This window comes from Pseudophryne corroboree, chromosome 2 (assembly GCF_028390025.1).
Source record: "Pseudophryne corroboree isolate aPseCor3 chromosome 2, aPseCor3.hap2, whole genome shotgun sequence".
Classification (NCBI taxonomy): Eukaryota; Metazoa; Chordata; class Amphibia; order Anura; family Myobatrachidae; genus Pseudophryne; species Pseudophryne corroboree.
The window spans coordinates 388,588,672-388,612,839 of NC_086445.1; the positions used below are offsets into that span (position 1 = coordinate 388,588,672).

A 24,168-nucleotide genomic window follows, 5' to 3' on the forward strand; every position below is an offset into this window, starting at 1 on the left:
CCTAATAGAACCTGTGCATTTTGTAAATCTAAACACATGGTAACATGTATTAACATTACAGCATCCGCATAAGTACTTCATATGAGAGGGGCTTTAATTACTGTAGTTGTACCAAAATTACCATCATCTAATGTTTTCAGGTACAGCTAATGTATAATATACTGTTAGTGTATTTCTCACTCTTAACACAGGCAGACACTTACATTTATTAAAAGCATGTTTTAACTGAAATCCACAAAGAGTAAAATAAAAAATACAGTGGGGTTGCAGAAAAATAAAAATTCTGTAACAAGGTAATATTATCTGTTAATGCAATGCTTTCTCTTCACTTACTGCCTGACCCTTTAGTCTGTATTTATTGCAATTATAAGTTTTGGGGCTTGGGTCCAGATAAAGCACCTAAACTTCGCCTTCTCACCATACTCTTTACTGCTGCAAAGAAAGTTCTACTTATGCACTGGACCAGTAAGTCTTCCACATCCCTTTCTGAAGTTAAACAAAAAATATAACAACTCTATTATGACCGTCGCTCAACTGTACCACAGATATAAATAATGGAGTATAGTTTTTTTTTTTTATCAGAAATGGGAATCTTTTATTGTGTATCTTCTCATGAGCATACAATGAAGCTTTTTAAACTTTTGTACAAAGAGAAAATGTTGACATAATGCAAAAAAAGACAAGTGCATAATAAAGAGTATAAACCTTTTCCTCAAATTTTCATAAGAACAAGAATTTGTTGACGTGAAGAATCCAACAGATAGGCAAAGGAAACAAAAGAAGGAAAGATAGAGAAAGAAAAGGGGAAAAGATAAACAGGTGAAGAAAAATAGGAAAACTGTAGTAAAAATGTTTACTTAGAAACATTAGGAATTACAAGGTGAAACAACACTGAGTATATAGTCACAGTGGTGCTAATACAGCAAGAACAATGACTTACTGTAGTGATAAAAAAAAGACAGCTGAATGGAGGACCCAGGGACAGCCCATCAAACGAAGCAAATTACTAAAATCAGGTTCAGCCAACTGATGAGTGAGACTAATGAGGCATCATAAGCAACCATGTACCCCAGACTAGTTTAAATTTATGAGGGCAATCATGTACATTAAGTAGTAAGTAACTTTCTCCATGTTTGCGATGAACCATACATAATTATGTAAGGCAGAGATTATAGGGGCAGTCGGTGATCTCCAATTTCTGGCTATTAAAGATTTAGCCGCAACTAAAAGATGTGAAATCAATTTATTTAAGGGCGGATCAATATCTTGAAAAGGAGGAGCTAATTGGAACACCCATGGGTCTAAAGATAGTGGAAGACCGGAGAGATTTTTCAAAACTTCCAGTACTTTATTCCAAAATCGAACAATGTGATGGAAAGTCCACCAAATGAGGAGAAGAGTACCTCTCTGGCCACAACCCTGCCAATACACAGGAGTAGCAGAAGGAAACAACTTAGATAATTTATCAGGAGTATAGTACCACCTGTAGTAGAGCAGCTTATAGGAAGTTTCTTTCATTTGGGTAGATATCGAACTTTTAGCAATACCTTCCCTTACCTCCTCCCAACGAGAATTATCAGAGGGAGGAATAATGAAGCTTTTTGAGAATACGGATTGGTATTTACTCGTATGTATTTTCAGCATCTGAGTAATGTGACAAGTATAACCATTTGTACACGTTCCTACATTCAGATAGCATCTCCTCCTTTCTCCTAAGCCTGTTTAGTATAATTTTGATTACCCAAGATGAGCTGATATGGTCTTCCCCTAAAGCTCCCACCCTCCCCCTTCCTTGTGTAATGTTCCTTGTATAAGGTTCCTTATCTCTTCCCTTATGTCTTCCCTTATGTTTTATCCATTACCATTTTTTATACTTTGGACCTTTATTCAGCTTTAATTGCAGTTTTGCTATTTTAGCAAAACTGCATACGATCGCATGCTAAGTGCTGCCCAGCACTGCAATCACAATCTAATTGCGATCACATCACAGAGCATGATTGCAGCAACTAGGGTGGACCCCTGCCTGAAAGTTTCTAAGTTCAGGATGGAAACATTCTTCAAAGGAAGAGAAGTATTAGAACTCGAGGACATACACTGAGACTGGAGGGGGGGAGGTTCAGGGGAAATTTAAGGAAAAATTACTTCACAGAAAGGGTAGTGGATAAGTGTAATAGCCTCCCATCAGAGGTGGTAGGGGCTAAGACTGTAGAGCAATTTAAACATGCTTGGGATAGGCATATGAATATCCTTACAAAGAATTAAGGTTCAAAAAGGGTTGCGATTGCCTAAAGGATAAAAAAAGGGGCAGACTAGATGGGCCAAGTGGTTCTTATCTGCCGTCAAATTCTATGTTTCTATGTCATGTTTTGTTTTGCAGCAGCCGTGTGTGACATCGCGTGGCTGCCCTTAAGCCGTCCCAGACCTGACCTCCCCGCAAACATCTCTGCCTGTTAATCAAGTGTTCACATCACTGTGATCGCATTTCCTCTACTGCGCACAAGCAGAATGTGCCCTGCGCAGTGGCCCACAAGTCAGGAAAATGCGATCGCATTGCATTAGTGATGTGTACTGAATAAGACCCTTTGTACACTGTCTGTTCGTTAACTCTCTCATTCTTTTGGGTTGTATTACTACGTTTACAAGTGTGTTAAAGAGAGATGTTGTTTGCCATTGCTTTATGTCTTACAGTAGCTGTATATCCTCATGATTATCGCTGATACTTCTAAGCATTGTAATCGTATTGCTCTCTATTGAACAGTATAGTGATTTGATCTGTGTTGTATTGTATTTTGAGAAAACTAATAAAATTTCTTTACAAAAAAAATAAAAAAATACTAACAAATTTTGTAGAAAAAGTGATTTTGCTTGATCAATTAGGATTGGCACCTTCCTATGCAATGCAACAATTTTCTATCAATTTCTGGTATACTTTATATGATATACTTCTGTTTCCTCTTAATCTAAAGTGTATCTACTGTACAGTATATATGCTAAACTGGTTGTGTTTTTATTCATTTAAATAGGCCTACCAGCTGTCTAGAGGAAGAGTGTGGCCCATGATAATAATCCTGTGCCTTATCGCTGCTATCCTCTCTGCATTCTTAGACAATGTCACCACAATGCTGCTTTTTACTCCAGTCACTATAAGGTACAGATTATTATTTATTATTATTATTATTATTTGTTATATTTCTCTCTCTCTCTCTCTCTCTCTCTCTCTCTCTCTCTCTCTGAGTAGTATTGTTATATTGGTCACATGCTACGTGGATAAAGAGACTTTTCCTGGTACGCTAATTTTGTCAGGCAAATTTGTCTACTTGCTCATAATAGCAAAAGTTTATGTACTTTATGATTGCAATGGAACCTTGGTCCTGTTGTGAATCATTAACCATCCCTCCTCCTTGGATATCATGTCCGTGATATACAGTATATGGGACTCTGGGACATACAGTGCCTTGCTAAAGTATTCATCCCCTTTGCATTTTTCATGTTTTTGTTGCCTCACAACCTGGAATTAAAATGGATTGTTTGAAGGTTTGCATCATTTCATTCACAGAACATGCCTACAAATTTGAAGATTTTTTTTTATTATTGTGAAGCAAACAACAAATAGGATAAAATAATAGAAAACTTCAGCGTGCATAACTATTCACCCCCCTAAAGTCAGTACTTTGTGGAACCACCTTTTGTGGCAATTACAGCTGCAAGTCACTTTGGATAAGTCACTATGAACTTGCCACTGGGATTTTTGCCCATTCCTCAAGGCAAAACTGCTCCAGCTCATTCATGTTGGATGTTTCCGCTTGTGAACAGCAATCTTCAAGTCTGAACACAGATTCTTAATTGGATTGAGATCTGGGCTTTGACTAGGCCACAGGTTCTCAAACTTGGACCCTAGGACCCCACACAGTTCAGGTTTTGCAGGTCACCTGTAGATTTTTAAAATGTGACAGTGATACACAGTGCACCTGCTGTGTGACCTGGAAAACGTGAACCGTGTGGGGTCCTGAGGACCGAGTTTGAGAACCACTGGACTAGGCCATTCCAACATATTTAAATGTTTCCCCTTAAACCACTCAAGTGTTGCTTTAGCAGTATGCTTCAGGTCATTGTCCTGCTGGAAGGTGAACCTCCTATCCCAGTCTCAAATCACAGGCAGACTGAAGCAGGTTTTGCTCAAGAATATCCCTGTATTTTGTACCATCCATATTTCCTTCAACTTGAAACAGTTTCCCAGACCCTGCTGCCACCACCATGGGAAAAACATCCCTACAGCATGATGCTGCCACCACCATGTTTCACTGTGGGGATGGTGTTCTTGGGGTGATGGGTTGTGTTGGGTTTGCGCCAGACATAGCATTTTCCTTTGTAGCCAAAAAGTCTAATCTCAATTTTAATCTCATCTGACCAGAGCACCTTCCTCCATACATTTGGGGAGTCGTCCACATGCTTTTTGGCAAGCTCAAAACGTGTCTTCTTATTTTTAACACTAAGTAATGGCTTTTTTAATGGCCACTTTTCCATAAAGCCCAGCTCTATGGAGTGTATGGTTTATTGTTGCCACATGCACAGATACACCAGTCTCTGCTGTGGAACTCTGCAGCTCCTTCGGGGTAACCTTTGGTCTCTGTGCTGCCTCTGATTAATGCCCTCCTTGCCCGGTCTGTGAGTTTTGGTGGCCGGCCCTCTCTTGGCAGGTTTGTTGTGGTACCATGTTCTTTCCATTTGAAGATGATGGAATGATGGTGCTTTGGGGGATCATCAAATATTTGGATTTTTTTTTTTTTTTTATAACCCAACCCTGACTTGTATTTCTCAACAACTTTGTCCCTGACTTGTTTGGAAAGCTCCTCGGTCTTCATGGTGTGATGCCTCTTGCTAAGTGGTGTTGCAGCATCTTGGGTCTTTCAGAAAAGGTGTGTTTATACTGATAGATCATATGACACTTAGATTGCACAAAGGTGGACTTCATTTCAATAATTGTGACTTCTGAAGGTAATTGGTTGCACCAGAACCTTGGAGGGGCATCATAGCAAAGGGGGTGAATTCGTATGCACATGCCAATTTTCAGATTTTTATTTATAAAAATTCTTTTATATAAAATTTTATCATTTCATTTCACCAATTTACATTATTTTGTGCAGATCCATCACCTAAAATTCAGATAAAAAAAAAAAATGTTTTAATGTAACAAAATAGGTAGAAAGCCAAGGGGGTGAATACTTTAGCAAGGCACTGTACAGTATGGGGGTAACATTTTAGTTGTACTGTAAGGCAACCTTACCTTTTACTGTAATGCAAAGCTGCAGTGTATTGCTGTGTTTCCAATGTACTGGTTAGCGCAGTGTCAAACTAGGGCATGTGGGGCCCACCGGGGGAATGCAGTGGTAGGGGCCCATGTTTAGGGGTGTGGCCAGTCTGCAGAGGGGGTGTGGCCTGCCACCTTATTGGTTTTACTAACCATTAGAGAGTGCAACGTCTGGGCTCTTTCATAAATATATACAGTAAATTCAGCTGCTGCATGCATAATAATACCAGAGTAATAACAGCAATGCACTGTAGAAAATACACCATAGTCCAGTATAAGGTAACATACTGTATGTATAATGTACAGTATAATTCAAGTGCACAGTCTGGAAGCTGATACTTAAGGCCCGTATTCACGGGCCGATGTAGGAGAGATGTGTGCTGAGCGAACCGTTCAGCACACATCTCTCCCACCACTCAGCACAGCGCGATGTGTGCTCAGCATGGGGGGGGCTCATTTCACCCAGCGGGTGAAATGAGCGACCTGCTTGATTGGCCTGCATGGCAGGCCAATCTAGCACCAGCGATAGCGATGCGTGGGGCTGCACATCGCTATCACTGCAGGGGGTACACACGGAGCGATCATGCTTAAAATCTAAGCAATCTAGTCAGATTGCTCAGATTATTGCTCCGTGAGTACCCCCCTTTAGAGCAGGAGGTGGTGCCCCAGGCAGTGGGGCCCACCGGTGGTTTACCCTGTACCCCTGTGGGCCAGTCCAAGCCTGGGTTAGGGTTAGTAGCGGTTGGCATATTGAAGCAATTGTTTTAGCATGGTGGTGTCAACTGACACAGCCTCTCTTTGGGTGGGGAGATGTACTAAGCCTCAGAGAGTGATTAAGTGGAGAGAGATAAAGGGACATGTACTAAGCAGTGATGAAAGTGGAGAAGTTGCCCATTGCAGCCAATCGGCTGCTCTGTATACAGTTATAGTATACAAATTATAAATGTTACGTCAATGCTGATTGGTTGCCATGGGAAACTTTTTTCCACTGACTCTCTTCTCCACTTTTATCACTGCCTAGTACATGTCCCCAAAGTACCAGACAATCCATTCCTATCTGCCATGTTACAGGCAAGGCTGTTACTTAACAATTTGGCTCCCAGTGTGAGATTTAAAAATGCTCCCCACCCCCCATCCCTCCCCATTGACACACAAAAATGCATCTCCACCCCATAAATATATAAAAAAAAATTGTGCCCAGCGATGGTGTGTGCGTGCTCCCGGCGAGGGGGCATGGCCTCGCTAAAATTGGTGTGGTCTCTCTAAAATGGGCGTACCCTTGCAAGAAATGACTACCTTACACCCCAGTTTTTGACCCTGCACCAACAGACCTTGCCCACCCCCCGGAAAAAAATTAATTCCACCAAATTAAGCCCCACAGTAATGCCCCATATAATGCCCCCTGCCCCATATGCCACATACCCGCAATGCCCATGATACATTATGCCCTACAGTAAAGTTTCTAATTACTTTAAAAATTACCCGCCCGTTGCCAAGGGACACACACTGGGTGTTGAGCTTGTTGCCAGGAGTTTCATGAGCTGGGTGTCATGCTCGTTCATTGCCAAGGTTTTCATGGGCTGGGTGTTATGCCTGTTGCCAGGGATTTCATGATCTGGAATCCATGCTAGTTGCAAGGGGTTTTATGCTCTGTGATGGGCGTCATGCTCATTGCCAGGGACAGTGCTCGTTGTCTGGGGTGTGTAATGCTAGTTGCCAGTGGTGCGCACATGTGTGTGTACAGCTCCTGCTCCCGCTTGCCAGCTCCTGAAGCCCCCTGCTCGCTCCCCTCTCCTCCCTGTCATAATACTCTGCTCAGGGGGACGGAGTTTAGAGAAATGACTCATTGCGTTGTGACATCACATCGCAAACGTGTCATTCCAAGAAACTCTGCCCCCGAGTGGAGTACTATGTCAGGGAAGAAGGGGAGCAGTAGGGACAGGGGAAAAGTGCAGCGACAGGTGCCCCATGCAGTTGCACACCTCGCCCACTGCTAGAAACAGCACTGGTTACAGACTGCTTTGAAAAATAACAGGAGCTGATTTTTTGGTAGTTTATCTCACTCCAGGGCTTATTAAATCTGCCCCTAAATGTGATATTTAGGCAGCTGTATAGAGTCATCTATTTTTTTATTTTGTATTTTTTTGTGTGTTTTTTTTATCCCATGTGGTTTAATATTGAGGTTGAAGCTTCTAAGGGGGGAATTCAAATGTTTGAAAAGTCAGTTGGGTGTCTGTTTCTCCCTGTCTATTAGATAGGAAAAAACAGACACCCAACTGACTTTTCAAACAACTGAATATCCCCCTAAGAGTCTAATGTAAACCATGTTTAATGTCTACAGGCTCCATTAGAGATCAGAAAAACTGTTACTGATTTAAATACAGTATATGCGAACATAAGCAACACAGGCAAACCTAGAACTGCCCATGGAATATAATAGAAAATTGCAAAATAGCTCCCAGTCTCCTACGACGACTCATAGAAAATTGCAAAATAGCTCCCAGAATCCTACAACTCCTCATAGAAAATTGCAAAATAGCTCCCAGAATCCTACGGCTTCTCCGTTTCATACAAAATACATTTAAACATGTTCATTGATTCCTGGCACATAGCTGTGTCAACCAAATAAATTACATTTAGAAAAGTATTCTATGGCAGGCTATTTTCTATTCATTTTCCATCAAGCCTTTGGCTTTTGAATACGTGGTTGCCATTTTTAGTCTGACAGCTCTACAGTATTTAAGTGAAAACAAGGTGTCAAGGTAGATGAAGTATGATACTTTACAATATGGAGCAGTACCTGCAAATTGCTTTCATCCGCCTGCTTAGTATTAACGGAAAGGTGATATTGCATTGTTTAATGCTCAATACTCTGATCTACTGTAAAAGTATTTTGTATAATGGGACATATTTAACAAACCACAGGTCCATATAAAATGACCATTCTTTTATTCCTTCAGTCAAGGGCTAATAGGATATCTACTTTAGTTAGCAAGGCCCCTTTAATTGTATTTTGTTTTTTAACTACTGTATTGTATGTATTTTTTATTTATTTCTTTATTTATCTATTTTATCTATAGCTAAAGTACTAGATTGAACTGCCAACATATTTGCAAATAGAAAAGCAGAAACTGGCGCTTGTGCTGTATTTCCAAATTAGTACATAAGATGGATGGATTTATCAAAACAATATTTTAATAGAATTTATATTTATATTGCAAATAGCATTAGCAGTCCACAGGACAAAGGGGGTCAATCTGAGTTGATCGATCGCTAGCTACTTTTTGCAGCCATGCAAACGCATAGTCGCCGCCCTCAGGGGAATGTATTTTCGCTTTGCAAGTGTGTGAACGCGTGTGCAGCAGAGTGGGATGGAAACGTTTTTTGCAGATTCTGAGTAACTCTGGACTTACTAAGCACTTGCGATCACTTCAGTCTTTTTGGTTCCGGAATTGTCGTCCGACACCTGCCTTGCAAACGCCTGGACACACCTGCATTTTTCCAAACACACCCAGAAAGCGGTCAGTTGCCACCCACAAACGCCCTCTTCCTGTCAATCTCCTTGCGATCGGCTCTGCGAATGAATTCTTCGTTAAATCCATCGCCCAGCTACAATCCACTTTGTACCCGTACGACACGCGTGCGCATTGCGGTGCATATGCATGCGCAGTAGTAAGCTGATCGCTGCAGTGTGAAAAACGGCAGCGAGCGATCAACTCTGAATGACCCCCAAAGAGTATATGTTTTGCAAGAATGCACATGTTTTAGTAATACAGATGTGTTCTCATGCATCTACTGTAGCCTCCATACACCATGCAGCGTGAGTTACCTGGCACGAGTGAGCCACCAGGTCCCGTGCAACTCCGCTAGCATCAGGAATCTCTTTTGTCAAAAATGGATGCACAGAAGTCTGTGCTGATTAATTTGATATTCAGCATCTCTGTGTGACTCAGTCTGTATACGCAGCACAGTGGAATTTGGCATGGAAAAAGTTGCGGCGCTGCACCGTAGCACTTCATATACAGATTCAGGGACTCAGTCACACACGCACAGGTGTCACATATCAAATTAATCAGCACAGCCTCTGATGCGTAATAGTCACACCACCTTGCTCGTAAGATACATTTTTGGGCATTAAAATGTCCGTCGCTAGCAGAGTCTCCTGGGACCTGGTGCGCTGAGAGTGGCAGCCTGCCTGGTGCGACTGCAGCAATGATGTTTGAGGACACCCCTGAAGGCAACTTATCTGTTTTTCAAGGAACAGTACTACATCCATATAGTAAAGGTCTTTCTGCATACAGTATTACAACTATTCCAAAAAGCAGAATTCCAGATTTAGGGGCTGATTTATCAAGAGTGTCATGGGCATCAAGTTTAAAAATTAATTTCTTATGATAAATGGTAGTCCAGCCAATCATCTCACAACTGTCATTTTTCAAACACATGACAGTAGCTGATTGGCTGGAGCACCATTTATTGTACGCAACAAGTTTTAAAACTCGTTGAGTATGAAAAAACTTGTTGATAAATCAGCCCTTAGGGGCATATGTACTAAGGTTTGGAGACTGATCAAGTGGAGAGAAATAAAGTACCAGCCAATCAGCTCCTAGCTGTCATGTTGCAGGCTGTTTGAAAAATGGCAGTTAGGAACGGATTGGTTGGTAGTTTCTCTCTCTCCACGGCTTAGTACAGCTGCCCCTTAGTGTTGTCACATTTTTCTTTTTCTGCTGCTGTTGAAACATTACATACTATTATATTATGTGTTGCAGTCTAAGCAGTCTTTGGAACGGATAAAATGGGGAATAACACTCAAAAGGATCATACTGGGAAATAAAAATAGAGCCAGCATCTGGTTTACAAGACTTTAGGGGACAAAACCATTTCCACTGAACTGTTTTGATGAAAATATGATTGAAAGAAATCTTAAAATAAGTGTGTGTTTGGTTATTTTACTATTATTATTATTATTATTATTATTATTATCATCATTTTGTAGACTGGCACACTACTGATGAACCTGATGTGTGAGACTAACATTGAAAATATAATCTTAGATGTAATCTACAAGGGGGTATTTGAGTGCCATAATGGAATAAGGCAAAGTGTACAAGACAGAGAGCTTAATCACCTAATTAGTCTTTATCCTATATAATAAAAGGCTAACACTGCTCCTAACCTATATGTAGTTAATTCAAGTGGTTTGCAATGCTGGTGGCCACTAGATGATGTCCAAGGGAGCAATTCAATTGTTGCTCTGTTCGGGCGTGCACAGCTGTCGACGCTGACATTACTGTTATGATGTTTCGTCATTTTGACGGGCTGGTCATTTGGTCTCTATATCAATGAACAATTTATTTATGCTATTACAGTAATATGAAAACTTTGCTATAAAATGGTTATTGGTTTTCATGTAAAGTATATATCAATCAAAATCATTCATCTATTTTTAAAATAAATTAGCATAAAGCTAAATAAAAGCATTTAAGGCAGAGGTTCTCAAACTCTGTCCTCGTGGGCCCACACAGTGCATGTTTTGCAGGTAACCCAGCAGGTGCACAGGTGTATTAATTACTCACGGACACATTTTAAAAGGTCCACAGGTGGAGCTAATTATTTCACTTGCGATTCTGTGAGGAGACCTGCAAAACATGCACTGTGTGGGCCCACGAGGACCAAGTTTGAGAACCTCTGATTTAAGGTATCACAGAGTATTGCTTCTTAGGCAGATATCGGATCCCAGGCAATGACATGTTGATGAAAATGAGTCCCCATTAGACAAACTGTAGGAGCATATGCACATACTGTAATTCTGCTGGGAGGTAGATCTCTCTCTTATGGCTGATCCACTGATGATGAGTTCTATTGGCAGTGCTATCTTGTCACTGATTAATGTTTTGTATTTAATTTGTTTTAAATGAAATAAGCAACTTTGTTAATTATTAGTAACACTCTCAAGACTCTATTCTCTTGTGTTTGACACTTCATTACATTAATACATTGTGTGCATGTAGGAAAACATTACCTCAGCATTTACCGCTAGCACTGTCAGGCCACATCTCTATGCTATCTCTGTGTTGTGTTCATACAGACTTGCTACACCTGATGCACTCCTGGCGCAAATGCTACAGAAAATGAGCTGAGCACATCTTGAAATATGCATGACTCAACGTATGAATGTAATATACTGCCCAGTACTTTTGTTTTCCTTGTGCCTCTCACTTGGGTTGCAATGTATGCAGTAGAGATAAGCGGGTTCGGTTCTCAGAGAACCCCCCCCCCCCCCCCCGAACTTTGCATTCCGAGTCCAGATTCGAGCCAGGCTTGGATTTTCCCTCTTGACTCGGAAACCCGAACTCGACAAAATTTCATCATCCCGCTGTCGGATTCTCGCGGGATTTGGATTCTATATAAGGAGCCGCGCCTCGGCCATTTTCACTCCAGTCTCGGAGAGTGAGAGGACGTGTCCTCAGGGTGTTCGGTGTCTGTGTGTTGGGGCAGGAAAGTGGGGTGGCAAGTGTTGTGCTGCTCAGTCCAGTCCAGTCCAGTGTAGTCACTCAGTGTATTGTGCTGCATCAGTCCAGGCAGTCACAGTGTTGGTGTTCTCTGCTGCCATATATCCAGTGTAGCTGTATAAAGTAGTGCTGTGTTGTGCAGACCAGTGCAGTGTAGTCAGTGTATTGTGCTGTATCAGTCCAGACATTCACAGTGTTGGTGTTCGCTGCTGCCATATATCCAGTGTAGCTGTATAAAGTGGTGCTGTGTTGTGCAGACCAGTGGTAGTGTCCTGTGTCATCAGTAATTCCCGTGACGATATACGCTGCTGCTATATATCCACTGCTGCAGTATAACAATTATAACAACCTGTTGGGCTGCATTAGACCAGTAGTAGTGTCCTGTGTCATCAGTAATTCCAGTGACGATATACGCTGCTGCTATATGTCCACTGCTGCAGTATAACAACCTGTTAGGCTGCATCAGACCAGTGGTAGTGTCCTGTGTCATCAGTAATTCCAGTGACGATATACGCTGCTGCTATATGTCCATTGCTGTTTGTTTCCATATGTCCATGTGCTGTTTGAGGCCTATTTTTTTAATATCCGGACCAACATTGTTCTGCCTCTGTGGAGATCTCTACCAACTGCAAAGGAAAAGTGGGCATTGGGGTAGTTAGAATGGAATCATCAGCTGAATGAGTAAAGGGAGCATATAAATTGCATGAGGAGTGATTCTGGGGGTAATTCCTGGGATTATGGAGAAGCACATCAAACTTCCTCGGTGTACTGGCAATGAAGCCCAGACATCGTTAAATGGCATATTTTGTCAACATTAATCATGTTGACATTTATAATGTTGACATGCAGCATGTTGCCATTGCTCACATATTATGACATTGCCCACATACAGTATCTACAGTATGGGGAAGATGTTCTTTTGTTATATACTTCCTCTGACCTTTGGTGGCCCTTTTTTTTTTACTTTTTTCGGTGCCTTTCATCTCTCCTCTCATCCATGTATAGGGAATATCAATGCATTTTTGATTGGTTTATAATTTTAAAATTGGCCTTGGACATTCCACTCTGCTTTGTTGTCTACAGTTAATCCATTTCTGTCTAATTCGGCTATCAAACAGGTTTTTGGACAGCTGGTTAACTGGTGGCAAACAGTGGAAACATGTCATTCAGGGTATACCTGTATATAGAAAGTGTTTATTAATGTCTATGTATGTAGTATATTGTAGAACTGTGGTATCCTGTAATAAAGAATTGTTTTGCAAGCATGCCTTGTGTATATGGATGTACTGTACAATTTAGTAATGTATTTTTGATGTAGGCTGTAGGATGCCCATAAAACATTTACACTGATATATTGACACAAGTAAAGCAATGTTTATTGAATATCTTGGGGCAGATTGATCAAAGCTTGGAGATAAAGTGGAAAGAGCTAAAATACCAACCAATCAGTACAGATGTGTCCACCTATAATGTTGCTGTGGAAGGCCGCTTACCCTGAAGCTGTCATGATGCACATGCATCATGGCAGAGAGTGACCTCCCACAGTGTCCAGGTCCCCATAGCATTCTATTGTAGCGGAGCATTTGTACGCACACTCCCTGCTACCATTGCCGGCCATTTAATGAAAAATCTACAGGTAGCAGGAGCATAGCTACCACTACACCAGCAGGAGACCCTATGCTAATGGTAGCAGGAGCTATCGCCAACTCCCCTGAGATTTCCTGATTGGGAAGCAGAACGTGTGTATGCATGCTCTCACAAATGACACACTGTGCTGCGATTTAACGTCTGCAATGCACAGCAATGTAAAGGGACACATCTGTACCTGTCATTTTACAGTTTGTGTTTGAAAAAAGTCAGACAGGAGCCGATTGGTACTTTCTCCGGCAGGGTCCACAGGTTATCCACAGGATAACATTGGGATATGATGAAGCGTCAGCAGATTTGCACCAATCGGTGAAAGCTTTTTGGCCTCCCAGCATGCAACGGGCCCTTCCATATATCCCCGCCTCCTGGCTCAGGCAAATCAGTTTTTTGTTTTGTGCGGCTGGAGCCGGACCATGGTCCATGACCATGGACCATGCTGGTTTTTAGCAGCCCAAAGCTTTATTTTATTTTTATAGTCTTACTATTTTTTCTTGAGTGATCTTTCTAAAAAGCATCTTATATGTACCTTAGAGTCTCTCCAACAACTCTCCGCCAGGTCGCGACAAAGCTTACAGACAAGTACAGTGCTGTTTCGGTGGGCATCTGTGTCGGATATACAAGCAGGTCCAGTAGACATTACCAGGTTGTGGCCGGAGCACAGGGAGAAGATAAGGCATCAGTTCTGCTTAGAAGGGGAATACGGGCACAGCCGTACTGTTTTGGGAGGAGACTACCAAACAGTCGCTGACGCGGCTGCCACCTTGGGTGCACCAGCGCTAGGCCTTAGGGATCATAGGCTCCAGGAATAGTATGAGGCCGCGATCCCTAGGGTTGATGTCAGCAGTGGGGAGTCAGATGCTCTCCTGGTTGCCCCTCCGCCTAGATCATGACCAGTTTCCTCCGAGTCTCCCAACATGAACTGTCTTCCCGCTTCCATCACAGACGCTGTACACGAAGGGGACCCAGTCGCAGCATAGGCGGCTGTGTGACTGGTGCGTCCGTATTCACTGAGCGCCTGTGTTCACTATAGGTTCATGGAGCGGCAGTGTACACTAGTAGCATCTGGATCCACTCAGTGTTCGCAAATGTATTGATCAGACCAGGAAGAGAGGTGAGTCTCCCTGTATCCCACTCTGAGTACAGGTAATACAGCACTAAGTCTCTATCTACCTTTGTGAGTACAAATAGTTAGATAAGTGCCTATTGCATATGAGTCTGTATACTATTACTGTTTCTTTCACTATGCTTCTGAATACAGTAGATCTGTTTAAACATGATTCAGTAATATGTTCTCCTACATACTTGAAATGTAGTTGATGATGTGCTCATATTGTTTATTATACTAATGTATAACATGTGATTGCTGACTTTACTATATATTCTGTCAGTTTTTTTTCTATTCCGATCCTCAATGCTGGTGCATGGGTAGGGTCGGATTGTATGTCACTTTAAAAAGCTTAAAGTGATTACAGTCACAAATTGTGTAATACACTGTGGGAGTGTTGATTATTTCTCATGTCTAAGAGCGGCAAAGGTGAGGAAGATACACTGACAGCAATACCAACAGTCATATCATTTTTGTCTTGCAATCCTGTGTTAACCTCTCAGGATCTGGTTCAGGATGGTTTGTGTGCAAATTGTTTTAGCTTTCACTAGGGTCTACTGAAAAATACAATGCAGATTCAAGTGCAGGTAAATCCACCTTGGGCTATGTTTGCACAGATTTTATCCAGTATAGCTGAACGGATAATTCCTCCAACTCCTGTACCAGGGATAGGTTACACGATTAATCCTTACATGCAGCTTCCCACCTGCGGTTTATCACTTCCAGCAGCAGTCTCTCAAAAGAAACAGGCTGATAAGCCAGTGCTAAGTAAATCTTTATCCTCACAGGCTACACATGTCAGATGAGGATTCGTCGGAGGATGAAAGTTCAATAAATTCTACTTCGGCATACGAAGAGGAGGAGGAAGGTCTCAGCTCAGTGGATATAGCCGAGTTAATTAAAGCAATGAAAGCCATTCTATCCTTAGAGGATTCAGCAGAGCCTGTGTTAAAAACCAAGGCACCTGTGTTTATACATCATTAAATTATGTCAAGGATAGGAGAGTGGATTTTTTAAATTTTTTTTTCCCTGTCTGGGTAAGTCATAAGGCCAGCCATGGCTTCAGTTTGGATGACAAAGGCAGTGGCTACCTGGGCTGATGCATTGTAGGGGGATTTTTCAATAGCATCTAGAGAGCAAAAATCCCATATCACATATAAAACAGGCTGCAATGTTCTTGGAAGAAACAGCATTGGATATGAGTACTATTGCCTCCAGGGCATCAGCTTCAACAATAGCTGCTCGCAAAGCAGTTTGGCTATGTACATTGAAAGCTGATTCAGAAGGTTTTGGAATCTTTGCCTTTTTCTGGAGATTTTTGGTAAAGAATTGACAGATATTTTGGAGTCAGAAGCAGACGCCAAGAAGGTAAAGTTTCCTTCCACATACAATTTCAAACCTAAAGTTCTGGCTTTTCAGCCCTTTTGGTCTCAGGGAAAAGCTAAAGGAAAAACTGATGGCAGGCAGTCCCAATACAACACGTCTGGTAAGACTAAAAAGCATTGGGCTACCAGCGGACCGGTTAATAAAACCAGATAATAAGCCATCAGACTGATGGTGCGGGCCTCCACCTGGGGGATCCCAGGGTGGGGGGCAGACTTCTTCAGTGTGCACAGATCTGGCAGCAGTCTACAACAGATGTCTGGGTGCAGGAAGCTGTATCTCTTGTTTATGTTTTCGCCTTCAAGAAGCACCCTTCTCGAAGGTTTTTTTGTACCAGCCCATCTCGGGTAGAGATGAAGGCCAGGGCTTTGCAAGAGGCAGTTCAGAAATTGCTTCAGTCAGGAGTAGTCATTCCAGTTTCCCCTGCACAATGAGGACAGGGTTTTTACTCCAACCTGTTTCTAGTTCAGAAACTAAATGGGTCATTTCGCTGAACAAATACATTGGGGTACCTTGGTTTCATATGGAGACTTTACATTCCATCATGTTGGCCATGGAGCCAGGGGATTATATGGTATCCCTGTATATACAAGATGCTTACGTACATGTTCCTATGGCACTGTCCCTTTAGTGTTATCTCAGGTTTGCTATCCTCCAACAGCATTTTCAGTTACAGGCCCTACCTTTTGGGTTAGCCACAGCCCCCAGAGTGTTTACCAAGATTATGGTGGTAATGGCAGCTTATCTTCGCCAGCAGGGGATAAGAATTTTCCACACGTTGACAATCTTTTATTCCTGGCACAGTCACAGGAATTGCTCCTATGTCATCTGCAACAGACAATAACGTGTCTGCAAAGGCACAGGTGGCTCATAAATTGGGCAAAATCGTCTCTGGTTTCGTCAGCAGATGACTCATTTGGGGGCTGTACTGGATTCAAGTCTTCAGAGAGTATTTTTACCTCTGAACAGGATATCCAAGGTTCAGTCAAGGATTCAGGACTTGCTACACAGTCAAAAGGTATTCATTCATGCAGCAATGCACGTTATGGGTTTGATGGTGTCATCATTCGACATGGTGGAGTATGCACAGTTCCACTCAAGGTGTCATACCGCCGCCGGGCTTGTCTCTCCGGGGGTGCTGGCTGTCCGGGCGGTCATCCTTGCTGGCGGTCTCTGCCTCCCGACACTCCGTCCGGCGCCCATAGTGTGGACGTCGCGGGTGCGCCCGACGTTCACTGGGGACGGGTGACGTCATCAGCGCTCCTCCAATCAGGTGCTGGCGGGAAGTACAAATTCAGACGCCGGGCAGAGCTCCGGCGCCTGAGTATCATCGCTGCTACTACTGTACCTGTGATCTCCAGAGCTCCGTGCCTCCAGCACCTCCATGCCTCAGCTTCTCCGTGCCTCAGCATTTCCGTGCCTCAGCACCTCCGTGCCTCAGCACCTCCGTGCCTCAGCATTTCCGTGCTTCAGCACCTCCGTGCCTCCAGCACCTCCGTGCCTCCAAATACCTCAGCGTCTCTAAGCACCTCCGTGCCTTTAAACACCTCAGTGCCTCTAGCATTTCAGTGCCTCTAGCACCTCAGTGCCTCTAGCACTACAACATCGCTCACAGTGAGCTTTTGGTACTCTCCACCAATTCATCAGCACCTTTACAAGTCTTGTCTTTCAGGAGACCTTCAAGCATCCACCCGTGCCTTCTGCCTACCATCCTAATCCTGCATGAGGAAGACCTACATCTGGCCATCTCTGCTGCGACCCAGTAGCGGTTCCTCTTCCCGGTCACCGGAAGAAGCCCCGAGTCCACAGCACTTCCAGACCAGGTCAGTGATAGAATACTCAGGCCACATGGACCCGGGGGATCGGAACACAGAGTCGAGCACCATCCAAAGTTTGGCTTCCCGAGTTCAGACTCAAGAGGCGACACAGGGCCAGGTGATGCAATATCTCCAGGATTTGTCCGGCCGATTGGATCAAATTCAAGCATCCTTAGCTTCCGTAATTCCGGTTCCAGTTCCCGTAACTGCTCCAGTTGCTGTTTCCAGTAATGTCCAACCTCCGGCTGGTACCAGGTCACGTCTTCAGCTTCCTACTCCTTCCCGCTATAATGGGAACCCAAAGAATTGCCGTGGTTTTCTAAATCCGTGCGAGGTACACTTCGAGCTTCTAAGTCATAATTTCCCTACGGATCGCTCTAAGGTAGCGTACATCATTTCCCTGCTTGAAGGGTCAGCGTTGGATTGGGTGTCTCCGTTATGGGAACGATCTGATCCCGTGGTTTCCAACTACACCAACTTCATCACGTCCTTTCGAAGAATCTTCGACGAGCCCGGCAGGATGACCACTGCTTCTTCCGACTTGCTCCGTGTTCGTCAGGGCTCCTGTTCCGTGGGTCAGTACGTGGTTCATTTCCAGACCATTGCCTCTGAACTTCGCTGGAATAATGACGCTCTGAGGGCTGTCTTCTGGAACGGTCTCTCCGACCGGCTGAAAGATGAGTTGGTCACTAGGGATCTGCCAGATCCATTAGAAGAGTTGATCTCCCTTTGCGTCAAGGTGGATCTTCGGATGCAGTAGCGTGGAGAAGAACGTAGCCGTTCAGATCATTCCAGGTTCCGGCATCCTACTCCTAGACCGGCGGCTGGGCCCAGCTCGGATGAACCCATGCAAATTAACCGATCCCGACTGTCTCCGGAAGAACGACAGCGTCGTCGTGAGGGTAAACTTTGCCTTTACTGTGGAGCCGCAGATCATTTCCTTAAGTTTTGTAAATCCCGTCCGGGAAACGGGCAGGCCTAGCTTGTTCCGGAGGAGTCATGTTGGGGGTCACGACTAAATTTTCTCCAATTTTGGATTGTTTGCTTCCTGTGTCTTTAATCACCAATTCAGTCTCCAAGTCTTGTGAAGCCCTGTTGGATTCCGGAGCTGCGGGGAACTTCGTTTCTTCCTCCTGTGTCCAAAGCATGGATTTAAAGGTACGGCCTATCGAGCGGCCTATTTCGTTGACGGCTATCAACGGTACTAGAATTTCCAAGGGTCTCATAATGTGGCGCACGGAGCCAGTTAAGCTGCAGGTCGGGGCTCTACATCAAGAATGTCTGGAACTCTTGGTGATTCTGGAAATGAATCACGATCTGGTCCTTGGAATGCCTTGGCTCAAAATTCATAATCCCCACATTGACTGGAAGTCTTCTCAAATTCTGTCTTTGAGTTCTTTTTGTCACGCTAACTGTCTCACTCCCGTTTGTCCACTCCGTGTCTCTTCTAAGTCGGATGAAGAGCATATTCCGGAGGCGTATCAAGGGTTCAAGGATGTATTTTCGGAACAGGCGGCTGATCAGTTACCACCTCATAGGCCTTGGGACTGCCCTATTGACCTTGTCCCAGGGAAGATGCCACCCCGTGGCCGCACATATCCTCTGTCACTTCCCGAGACTCAAGCTATGTCGGACTATATTAAGTCCAATCTGCTCAAGGGATTCATTCGCCCCTCTTCCTCCCCTGCTGGAGCAGGCTTCTTTTTCGTGAAGAAGAAGGACGGGGGGTTGAGACCATGTATCGACTACCGCGGCTTAAACGATATCACCATCAAGAATAAATACCCCTTGCCACTAATCACAGAGTTATTTGATAGGGTTCGTGGCGCCCGCGTTTTCTCCAAACTCGACTTGAGGGGAGCTTATAATCTTATTCGCATCCGAGAAGGGGATGAATGGAAGACCGCCTTCAATACCCGGGATGGGCATTACGAATACCTGGTGATGCCGTTTGGCCTTAGTAATGCTCCTGCTGTCTTCCAGGGATTCGTCAACGAAATCTTCCGAGACATGTTATATCAAAGTGTTGTGGTATATTTGGACGACATACTGATTTTTTCCAAAGATCTTGTTGAACACAGGACTCAAGTCAAAGAAGTGCTCCACCGTTTACAAGAGAATCATCTCTATGCTAAGCTCTCCAAATGTACCTTCGAAGTAACATCAATTCCGTTCCTCGGTTATATCATCTCGGGGACGGAGCTTCGCATGGATCCGGAGAAGCTCTCTGCCATTCGTGACTGGACTCAGCCGCTCTCGTTAAAAGCAATACAAAGATTCCTGGGCTTTGCGAATTACTACAGGAAATTCGTTAGGGGTTTCTCCACAATTGTTGCACCCATTACTGCCTTGACGAGAAAGGGCTCTAATCCGAGTTTGTGGCCTCCCGAAGCCATTGAGGCTTTTTCCCACTTGAAGTTAGCTTTCATGTCCGCTCCAGTTCTCCAACAACCAAATTCCGATGAACCTTTCTTCCTAGAAGTTGACGCATCTTCGGTCGGAATTGGGGCCGTTCTCTCTCAGTACTCCTCAGATAAGAAATTACATCCGTGTGGCTTCCACTCTCGTAAATTCTCTCCGGCCGAACGAAATTACACTATTGGAGACCAGGAACTTTTGGCAATAAAATCTGCCTTGGAAGAGTGGAGATATCTCTTAGAAGGGGCCAAACATGTGATTACCATTTACACGGATCACAAAAATTTGTTGTATATCAAATCCGCACAATGCTTGAATCCTCGCCAAGCGAGATGGGCACTTTTCTTTACTCAATTTTCTTTTGTTATCAAGTACCAGGCCGGGACTCTCAATACTAAAGCGGATGCACTGTCCCGTTCACAAATTTCCACTGACGAGGATGATTCTTTCGAGCAGAGTTTAATTCTAAATCCAATTTCTGTCTCCGCTGCTTCAACTACTCCAGCTCCTCCTCCTGGAAGAATGTTCGTACCAGCTAGATTCTGGCCGAGAATACTACAGTGGGCCCATATCTCCAAGTTTTCCGGTCATCCCGGCGCCCAGAAGATATACAAGTTTCTGCAAAGATCTTACTGGTGGGACACCATGAGGAAGGATGTACAGGATTACGTTAATTCTTGTCCACAGTGTACACAACATAAATCTCCTCGCCTGCCTCCTGCTGGGTTGCTTCGTCCTCTGCCCATTCCTGTGAAACCCTGGACTCACATTTCCATAGACTTCATCACTGACTTGCCCTGTTCCAAAGGTTGCAACACCGTCTGGGTGATCGTCGACCGTTTCTCGAAGATGGCGCACTTCGTTCCATTGACTGGTCTGCCGACAGCTCCTAAACTAGCCCTACTATTCATCTGAGAACATTTCCGGTTGCATGGGTTGCCTCAGGAAATAGTCTCTGATCGAGGGGTACAGTTCACCGCAAGGTTTTGGAAAGCCCTCTGCTCGGCCTTACAGATTAAACTTAAGTTTTCATCCGCTTATTATCCCCAAACGAATGGACAAACGGAACGAGTCAATCAAGATCTAGAGACTTTCCTTCGCCTTTATCTCTCCCCTTCACAGGACAACTGGGTGGAGTTGTTACCTTGGGCGGAGTTTGCCCATAACCATTCATTTCATTTTTCCACTGGTGAGTCTCCGTTCTTCATCAACTATAGGTTCCATCCACGAGTTCCGGAATTACCAAGTCTTCCGACAGAAGAGGTTCCAGCTGTAACGTCCACTCTACTGCACTTCAGACAAATTTAGTGTAGGATTCATGCTAGTCTTAAAAAGGTTTCTGTCCGATACAAGTTCTAGGCCGATAGGAAACGACGAGCCACTCCTCAATACAAGGTTGGTGATAGGGTATGGCTGTCCACACGTAATCTCCGGTTGAAGGTGCCCACTATGAAGTTTGCTCCAAGATTCATCGGTCCTTACCCTGTGCTACAAGTCCTGAATCCTGTGGTCTGTAAGTTGGGTTTACCTTCTCACCTACGTATTCCAAATGCCTTCCATGTTTCTCTTCTTCGCCCTCTCGTCCTTAATCGTTTTCATTCAAAGTCCTCTAGCCCCACCTCAGTGGAAGCTGAAACAGGAACAGACTTCGAGATCAAAGCAATTCTGGACTCTCGTTACCTTCACAAGAATCTACAATGTCTGGTGGAATGGAAAGGGTACGGTCCTGAGGAGAGAAGTTGGAAAAAGGCTTCTGAGGTCTCGGCTCCTCGACTAATCCGGATTTTCCATTCTAGACATCCTACGAAGCCAGGAAAGTGTCCAGGGGCCACTCCTAGAGGAGGGAGTACTGTCATACCGCCGCCGCGGCCGCCGGGCTTGTCTCTCCGGGGGTGCTGGCTGTCCGGGCGGTTGTCCTCGCTGGCGGTCTCTGCCTCCCGGCACTCCGTCCGGCGCCCATAGTGTGGACGTCATGGGTGCGCCCGATGTTCACTGGGGACGGGTGACGTCATCAGCACTCCTCCAATCAGGTGCTGGCGGGAAGTACAAATTCAGACGCCGGAGCTCTGCCCGGCCTGAGTATCATCGCTACTACTACTGTACCTGTGATCTCCAGAGCTCCGTGCCTCCAGCACCTCCATGCCTCAGCATCTCTGTGCCTCAGCATTTCCGTTCTCCAGCATCTCTGTGCCTCAGCACCTCCGTGCCTCAGCACCTCCGTGCCTCAGCATTTCCGTGCTCCAGCATCTCCGTGCCTCAGCACCTCCATGCCTCAGCACCTCCGTGCCTCCAGCACCTCCGTGCCTCCAGCACCTCTGTGCCTTAGCACCTCCGTGCCCCAGCACCTCCGTGCCTCTGCACCTTCATGCCTCCAGCACCTCCGTGCCTCCAAGTGCCTCAGCGTCTCTAAGCGCCTCAGCGCCTTCAAACACCTCAGTACCTCTAGCATTTCAGTGCCTCTAGCACCTCAGTGCCTCTAGCACTACAACATCGCTCACAGTGAGCTTTTGGTACTCTCCACCAATTCATCAGCACCTTTACAAGTCTTGTCTTTCAGGAGACCTTCAAGCGTCCACCCGTGCCTTCTGCCTACCATCCTAATCCTGCATGAGGAAGACCTACATCCGGCCATCTCTGCTGCGACCCAGTAGTGGTTTCTCTTCCCGGTCACCGGAAGAAGCCCCGAGTCCACAGCACTTCCAGACCAGGTCAGTGATACAAGGCCTCTGCAACATCTGATTCTTGCCAAATGAAATGGGTTGCATCAGATGATAAAAACGCAGACTATGGTTCTTACGATAGAAGTAAGAAGGTCATTAGCCTGGTGGCTACAGACATGCCAGCTGGACAAGAGGAGACCCTTTTGGATACCAGATTGGGAAATTCTGACCACAGATGCCAATCTACAGGGCTGGGGAACCGTGTCAGGAAGGTTGTGTTTCCAGGGGCAATGAACCAAGGAAGAAGGTTGCCTGCCAATAAATATATTGGAACTTCGGGCCATATACATGGCACTGATTCAGGCAAAGGACATACTTTGGGGAAAACCAGTTCAGATCTGCTCAGACAATGCAGCGGCAGTAGCGTACCTCAACCATCAGGGAGGAACTCACAGCCAAAAGGCGATGAAGGAGGTAAGTCACATAAAGTGGGCAGAACTTCATCATACAGTCTTGTCCACAGTGTTCGTTCTGGGAGTCCTAAATTAGGAAGCTGATTTTCTCAGTCGACACGCCATTCAGGCAAGCGGATGGGCTCTACACCCAGAGGTCTTCCAGACTCTAGTAGACAAGTGGGGGTTGCCAGAGATAGATCTCATTGCGTCCCATCAGAACAACAAAGTTTTCGCATATGGGTCAAGAACAAAGGATCCCAGAGAGATCTTTGTGGATACCCTGTCGGTGAGATGGGACTTTCATCTGGCTTATGTGTTTCCTCCAATCACCCTATTACCCAGGGTGGTGAGAAAGATAAAGCAAGGAAAGGGTGCCGTGATACTAATAGCTCCAGCTTGGGCCAGAAGGCATTGGTACACAGATCTGCAGAGAATGTCGATGGATGCTCCACTCCTGCTCCCACAACATCCAGATCTACTGATGCAGGGTCCTTGTTATCACAGACATCTGGATCGACTGTCTTTGACGGCGTGGCTCTTAAAACCTCTATACTGAAGTCAACAGGATTCTCACAACAGGTAATTCAAACAATGCTCAGAGCAAGAAAACCTTCCTTAGCTTGCATTTATCACCGAATATTTCAAACCTATATTCATTGGTGCAGTATATGGAAAATGGACCATAAGTCTTTCAGAGTTTCCAGGGTTTTAGCATTCCTTCAGGCAGGAATGGATAAAGGTTTGTAGGTGGCTTCCTTTAGAGTGCAAGTGTCAGCATTGACTGTACGGTTCCAAAAGAAAATTGCCAACTTACAGGATGCGCATACTTTTTTCCAGGGAATGCTGCGCATTCAACCTCCTTT

The 24,168-nt window shown here is 44.5% G+C and overlaps 1 protein-coding gene across 2 annotated transcripts in view; it reads left to right on the forward strand.

The window, feature by feature from the left end:
• Nucleotides 1–24,168, forward strand: part of OCA2 (OCA2 melanosomal transmembrane protein) — a 414,138-nt gene that overhangs the window by 189,602 nt on the left and 200,368 nt on the right. For both annotated transcript variants that reach the window (XM_063953301.1, XM_063953302.1), the window contains one exon: nucleotides 3,024–3,148. In XM_063953301.1, coding sequence (XP_063809371.1) covers nucleotides 3,024–3,148 — 125 coding nt within the window. The remainder of the gene's footprint in view (nucleotides 1–3,023; nucleotides 3,149–24,168) is intronic.